The sequence below is a fragment of the Sinocyclocheilus rhinocerous genome, unplaced genomic scaffold, assembly GCF_001515625.1.
Source record: "Sinocyclocheilus rhinocerous isolate Xijiao unplaced genomic scaffold, SAMN03320098_v1.1 scaffold5544, whole genome shotgun sequence".
In the NCBI taxonomy this organism is placed as follows: domain Eukaryota; kingdom Metazoa; phylum Chordata; class Actinopteri; order Cypriniformes; family Cyprinidae; genus Sinocyclocheilus; species Sinocyclocheilus rhinocerous.
In genome coordinates, this window is record NW_015626448.1 from 354 (window position 1) to 8,183 (window position 7,830).

The 7,830-nt window shown below is 38.6% G+C and overlaps 1 protein-coding gene across 5 annotated transcripts in view; it reads right to left on the reverse strand.

Annotated features, from left to right (window-relative positions):
• Positions 1–1,418: 1,418 nt before the first annotated feature.
• The window catches only part of LOC107715652 (membrane-associated guanylate kinase, WW and PDZ domain-containing protein 1-like), a 30,715-nt gene continuing 24,303 nt past the window's right edge, over positions 1,419–7,830 (reverse strand). For 3 of the 5 annotated variants that reach the window (XM_016521848.1, XM_016521831.1, XM_016521822.1), the window contains exons 11-12: positions 5,979–6,013; positions 1,419–1,911 (exon numbers count right to left, since the gene is read on the reverse strand). In XM_016521848.1, coding sequence (XP_016377334.1) covers positions 1,642–1,911; positions 5,979–6,013 — 305 coding nt within the window. In that variant the 3' untranslated portion in view covers positions 1,419–1,641. The remainder of the gene's footprint in view (positions 1,912–5,978; positions 6,014–7,830) is intronic. The other 2 variants (XM_016521839.1, XM_016521835.1) reach the window with 1 other exon arrangement.

Genomic DNA, 7,830 nt, shown 5'->3' on the forward strand with positions numbered 1-7,830 from the left:
GGCCGTTATTATTTATATATATATATATATATAAAACCTGCCTTGATTTTAATATTGATAATGCAAGGTTTCATTTATATGCAGACGATACTATGGTTTATTGCTCTGCCCCTTCTAACCAACATTGTCAGAGTACAAATATTTGGGTATTATTATTGATTATTATTATTAACACACTACGTTTTGGTTCACACATTTAAAAATTAAAGAAAAAGTTAGGGTTTTACTCTAGAAATACGTTGTGTTTTTCATGTGAGGAAAAAATTTGTGTCCTCAACTTTTCTACCAGTTCTCGATTATGGGGATGTAGTCTATCAGCATGCCCCCCTTACCTTCTCGTCTCCTCGGATGCTTTGTACCATGCTGCTCTGAGATTTATAACTGATTGTAAATATTCAACTCATCATTGTGAACTATACAAAAGATTGGCATGGCCTTCTTTGAGTATTCAGAGAAAAATGCATTGGTATCTGTTGATATATACAGCCATAATGGGTTATTTGCCATTTTATCTCTGTTATTTCCTTCAAATGGCTTCATCTGGCAATTACTCATTATGTTCTCAATCAAATTATAATCTCTGTGTGCCCCTTGTCAGAACTGAGCTTGGTAAAACCTCTTTTAAATATGCCGCCATTTCAGATTGGAATTTTCTCCAAAAGGAGATGAAGTTACAAAACTTGGTTTCTTAAAATTACTTTAAGTTTTTATTACATAATCTAGAGAGCGAGTTAGTGGTGCGTAATTGTTTTTAATCGGTTATATGCTGGTATGCTGGTTTTTGTATTGTATGTTGTAACTGCGTTGTTTATTTGTATATGCAAACTTGGCTGCCTAAAATTGGCAAGGACACTTTTGCAAAAGAGATTTTAATCTCAGTGAGTCTTTTTTCCTGGTTAAATAAAGGTAATATATGTGACCCTGGACCACAAAACAAAGTCATAAGTAGCACAGGTATATTTGTAGCAATAACCAACAATACATTGTATGGGTCAAAATTATTAATGTTTCTTTTATACCAAAAATCATTAGGATATTAAGTAAAGATCATGTTCCATGAAGATATTTTGTAAATTTCCTATGGTAAATATATCAAAACTTAATTTTTGATTAGTAATATGCATTGCTAAGAACTTCATTTGGACAACTTTAAAGGCGATTTTAAAGGCGATCAATGAATTTTCAGTTTTCTCTGAAAATAAATGCATTGCACTGCTGTGTGAAATTAAGAATGTTAAGGAATATTAATTTTGTATAATGGTGTGTGTTAATGAAAGAATTAATAGACTCCTTTAAACAATAAGAGTGGTGTAACAATACTTTCGCTGGTATCGTACCATGAGATATAATGTATTGTGATGGCTCTAATACAAAGTGTTATTTCTATGTAATATAATTTCTTGTGAGACTCTATTTTGAATCTGACTGTACACTATCAGCTTCTAGTTCAAAATGATGAATATGATAAACAATAAGTTCTACTGGCAAAGAAACCTGGATCTTAAGATAAATCGAACTGAATTGAAGTGTGTAGCTGTAACATATCCATGCGAGAGAAGAGCGTGCTAACATGTCACGTTACAGTAGTTGCTTGCTTAAACAAAAACAGGGCCAGCAGTAAGACGAGTGAATGAAGCCAGGCTACTCACCCCGGCTCTCGTACATGCTCCTGGACTGCGCCCAGATCTTGAAGGGGTCTGGTTTCTTCTGGAGCGTCCCATTGGCTGCAGAGGTGTCAAAGGCGGGCAGGACGGGCAGCGGCTGGGTGGGAGGAGGTGGCACTGGCGGAGGGCCCCCCAGGGTGTCAGTGGGCACGATGGGCTGTGGTCGGCCGGGCGAGTTGGTGTGTGTGCTGCGGTGACTGCATATGCTGTGCTGAGAGCTGCCCTGACTGTCCTTCCTTTCCAACTGCTGAGAGACACAGAGATGTACAGGTTTAAGGCCATTGCACACTGAGTCCGAAATTTTCACACATTGAAAAATAAATACAAGCCTCACGTTGTGTCAATCACGTTTACACACTGCCTCCGAAACTTTCGCCAATCATAAAAAAAATCCGATCGGGTTTGATTTTCTGCGTTTTTCGCATCCATAGCAAGCATTTTGAGAGGTGTTTTGACAATTCAGAGCCACCGTACAAGCAAACGCCAAAATATAGAATGCCGATTGTCAAGTTGATCCACTTCGTCTCGCAGCACAAAGCTCTGTAAAGATCCTTGCACACGAGTTCACGGAAATTGGTGGTCTTCTTTTTAATATGTGGCTCTAGTATCGCTAGCAAAGCATCAAACTGAGTCACCGACATCCTGAAGTAAACTTTGAATCGCCCGGGATAATCCCGCTGCTCCTTAATAAGGAGGGGGAACTCTCCTTCCTCTCTATATCTCAGGATTGGATGGACCCAATATTTCCTTTCTTTTTCTCTTTTTAAGAAGCAAGAGGACAACAAAATCATCCTCACTGCTTGAAGACTACATTTAGTACTGTTTTGCACATTTTTTCGCAATGGAATAATTAATACGCATCGGACTCAGTGTGCAAGGTTTCTGTGCATGACGAATTTTAAGGATTATGTATACGAAAAACGCAGAGAGTGCAGTGGCACGACTAGTTGACTTCTGAATCTCTGGTCAGAATTTACCCACTCTCATGTTATTTCACACTAGCATGATTGTTTTTTTTCCCACAGTGGAACATACAGGGCACTGCCACACCGCCGAGGACAAACACCTCCCAACACTACAGTAAAGTAGTTTATACAAAGTCTTCTGAAGCCATATGACACTTTTGTATGAGAAACAGATCAGAAATTAACTTCACAGACAGTTGCCTTTGTCGCAGTGGAGAATCTCATTCACGCTTGTGTTTTTTAGGACGTCACAGTTGGTCTCACAGTGTTTGTTGTTAATTAAGTCAAACCGGTGGGATGTGTCTAAAGCAGTGTCAAACATGGGCGGAGCTTGCGGGGGGCGGGGAGCCTGGCCCCCCCTAACGATTGAAAGATTTTACAAAATAGTTGTTAATTAATAATGTTTTCAACTAAAAAGTAAATATACACATAATGTAGTTTTTATATATATTTTAAATTGTTATTTTGTAAAAAAAAAAATCTAATTAAAAAAATCTAACTCACTAATGGCTTCCCCAATGTCATTTGCATAAGAAGTTGTCACGTGACAAATCTGCATTTTGGCGGACAATAGCCTGCTTGCCTGTTGCATGGCGTACATGGATATTTAGCATTTTTTTACAACATAAAACAACTGCAGTGGAATCTGGACCTAACCAAAATACCAATACCAAAAACCTTGACGACTCCAGACCCGGACAGCCTCATAAAGGTGATCCGCAGGACGCTCGTTTTAGCAGCACAGTGTTTTACATCTATGTCAGGAAAAGGGCCATTTACATCCAAATGTAATTTAATGCACACAGAATAAAATCTAAAAAATAGATTTCAGAATATAAACTGCTTAATCGGCCATTTTCAGTAAGATTCAACGTTACTAAATATGTCTGTGTGCCTGCTTTTGTGCGTTTAACTTGAATCATGTCTAACAGACATCTGTTTTAAAGTAGTGGGTAATTCAATCATTGATTTGCTTAAAGTCTACTTTGCGATTCTGTTGGCAAACATGTTTATAGCGCATTTTATTAGACGTGTTTATTGTTACTGCAGCAAAAATAGACAGTGCAGCATTGACAAGTAATTTGCGTGCAATGTATCTGGTTGCCATGGCAACCTCACGGCTTGCTGCTGCTCTATGTAATCATAGTAAAACCGCTTAAATGGTACACGGAGTGTGAATTTGTACGTTTACTACAGAAATGCTAAAATGTATTTAAAAGTTTGACTGACCAAATCGACTGGCTTGGTTTGGCCCCCCAAGCTCAAAACGTCAAGATACGCCTATGGTGGCAAATGTACACTATCCATTGACAAAGTGATGGCAGATTGTGGAACAGATACATTTCTATTAATGAGGCACTGCTGCCACTGCTTAATGAGCACCTGACGACAAAACTCTGGAACTGCAGATTAATCAGCCTGATCGATATATTGTTCTGATTGTGGATGAGTGATTGAGAGATACTGGGTTTGACCTAGAAAGAAAGAATAATATGTGAAGAGAGAAAGAAAAGGAAAGAAACTGGAATTTGGTGCAAGTGAGGGGATCGAATGAGAAACGAACAAAAAAGAGGCCAGGCCTAAAAATAGACAGTTCATGGAGAGAATGGATAGAGAAGAGCAACACAATCCCACAGAGTCGATACGTTGAGTGTGTGCCTACAATTCAAGCACACAACACTCTTTCAGCCACTATTACACACACACACACACGCACGCACGAATGCACACACAAACACACACGCACAGTGCAAAGAGTTTGCTGCAAAGCCAATTCTTGTCCTGATCTTATAAATTATTCACATTTCTTATGAGATACTTAGAATCTCATTCACCTGACATGATAATGATTATTAAATGCTGATAACAACTAGATTATTACACTCCCAGATAAAAACATGAGCAGAGCTTTTTCATGCTAATGCCGCTTCTTCCACATTGCTCGAGTGTTGTGGGCGGCTGTCAGTACATTGCTGTGCGGTTGCTATGGTGTGGTGTTGTTTATAGTGCAGTGCTATTGGGGTACAGGGATGTATGGGTTGGATTCAGGGCATAATTACATGCACAACAGCGGCAAAGTGAAAAGCTAAGCAAGCATAAACAATCATGAAGCATGGTCATTATTTGACATATCAAGTTTCAATGCAATATGCAGTAGCCTTGCCAAGATATTGCAGAAAACACTATGCTGTACCTTTACGTCAGCTTTATATTATATGATAACAGTTTGAGACATCAGAACGTTTTTGTAACTTCTTGCCAGCATGCTCCAATGACGATCTGTGTGTATATAGACTGGACAAACATCTAACACCGGTTCCTAACCAGACGTGACGTGACAAGATTCCAGCGACAAGCAATTTGTCTGTCCAGACCACACGCAACACGGCTATGTGACGTGACAGAATCAATCAAATATCACATCCAATCAGAAGCGCGTGTGGGCGAAGCTTCTCTGTAAGCGCACTGCACTCGATAAGTTAATCTAATTCATGAATATTAAACCTTTTTAACAGTATTAAAGGTACTGAGTGATTGACTCCATCTTAATGAATTCACTTGTTGGTTTGCATTGAGCTCACAGCTTTAACGTACATGTTTGCTTTATTTTCAAGATCTAAGGTAAACTACTGTTGCCTTCAGTATGGCTATAAAGGTCACGCAAAATGATATTTAAACTCACATTAGCCACTTTTAACACTACATAAAGCACATAATCAATACCTGAGATTATTACTGTCATAGTTCGTATGTTGTAACTTGGAAAAGATACCGTTATCGTATGTCATGTTGTGCATGGTCTAACAATGGATTGAATGGTCAAGGAAGAGTTAAAAAAGTGTTTGACATCAAATGGCATACAGACTAAACAGCCAACTGTGAAAAGGGATCTAAGGAATAGAAGCAAGATGGCCAATGAATTTACCAACAGGGGACCCACAGCTCTGCACATTTTGCGTGTCTCCCTCATTTAACAGCCCTGATTCAGATCATCAGCTCGTTAGGAGAGACTCGAACTCAACTGAGTGTGTCAGATAAGAGAGACATACAGAATGAGCAGAGCACTGGGTCTCCAAGAACCACTGTACTAAATGGTTCTTTAATACTGGGATTTCCAATCATTTGGGTGGTTTTCCAAAGAACAGCACCCACCAATACCACAACTTACATCTTAAATGCATTGTTTGAAGTTACTGTGTTGTACATTTTTCTAAACAGGCATTCATTTTCACATATCAGCTCAACAGATGAGACACAAAGACTAAACTGAAAGTGCAACAATTTGATTGCAACAGACTTTGTCTATACTGATGTGCTGAGGTGAGAAATGAAAGGGAAGTTGTCTTACCAGCACTTTGGGGCTTCTCTTGGGCTGCAGGACTCCTGTGAGACAGCGGCAGAGAGAAAGAGAAATCATCACCTTCATATCACACACTCACACTCACACACACACACACGGATCCTCATATCAGAGCAGAGCCTCCGTCTGAGCGCTGGAGTGCATGTGTGTGTGTGTTCATGCATCAGCTGCTGCTGAGGATCCTGCTCCACCCACCCATGAGAGTGTGTGTGTGTGTGCGTCTCTGATTCACACACGTGCACACACACATCATTATCACAGACCTACAATGTCCATTTACACTGATAATCCAGTGAGACTCATGTCACACACATCTTCTACATGCTGTGAATGAATATAAATAGTGTAAAATCATGTAATATTTACACATAAGAATCATTATGTCTCCGTTTAATTAGCATTCATGAAATTCATGTGGTTTAAAAAGTATACATGTATTTGAATGTGTTGTACTTTTCTACCCAGAGAGTTTTAAAGGCAAGCATGTCATAGAATTTGCATTTCTTTTTTTTTTTCTTCAAGCTTTAGCCCATAATCAGTAGTCTTTATTACTTCATTATTTTCATGACTCACAATTAGCAGCCCAAATCTGTCAGCTGTTCATCACAATCTACTAAGATCCTGTATAATACGGGCAGGTGTATTATTTAATATGCACAGTATTCCAGCAGAATGTTTTTTTTTTTTGTGACACACTATTTAGAAGTATTTTTGTATTTGATGTTGATTTGATTTGAGGTAATGAAGTCAAGTCAGTTTCAGTCAGATCACTGTCTGAATGTCTGCAGCAGTATAAAACTGGTGACTCATAATCACTGTTTTTAATGCATGCATAAACGGATTCATGGCTGGTGTAGTTCACCTGGAATTTGGCTAATACATTTGAATGATTGTTTTTCTACATGAAGCTGAAATGACACTGACTGACGGCCTCAACAGAAGCATAAACCATTGCTTCATAAGCTTGGAGCTCATGGTAGTTCAGTCTTTATGAGAAATCATTATGAAGGAAAGGAGTGGGATTTTTCTTGAGGAGCGGTTTCACTCTGTCCTCCCTATTTTTAGCGTAAGAGTGGCACGGTTGTTTTACACGCGAACATGCGCTGCTCCTGGAGTCAGTCGCTTCCAGTCATTTCAGCTGTACAACAGACCATTATGCTGCTCAATGCTGCAAACTGCCATTTCTCATCATATTAATTCAAAGTGTTGTCATAATTTTACTGTAAGTGATTTACAGTTTCCTGCACTCATTCTTCTGGTTATTTCCCTATAGCGGCTAACGAATCCTGCGTATTCACAGAAAACAGCTCAGCTCTGTGTTGCAAAGACCGACAGTGTCATTAGACATAAACATACAAACACAAGCACAGAACTATTTTACTAATAGAATCAAATATGTTTGTTTATTATCAACATTACTCTCATCCATTACCTTGGATTTATTGTTATTATTATTATTGCTGCAAGGCATTCTGGGATTGTATTCTCAGTAAAATATATGTGTTGCATTAGATTTTGAGCCAAACAAGCTCTCACTAACCGATTTATACTTTGTGTCAGGAATCCACACGAGGAATTACGATGGATCCTACAGAACATGTGCTTTATATGACACAAAAATATGCCCTCATAATGATAACAAAAGCATAGAAATTCCAGCTGATTTCCAGTGGTGTATAAAGTACCTGAAAGCCATACTCAAGTAAAAGTACAGATATCTTATCAGAAAATGACTTTGGTAGAAGTTGAAGTCACCGTTTAGAATATTACTGGAGTAAAAGTCTTAAAGTATGTGATATTTATTGTACTTAAGTACGAAAAGTATTTTTTAAATCTTAAA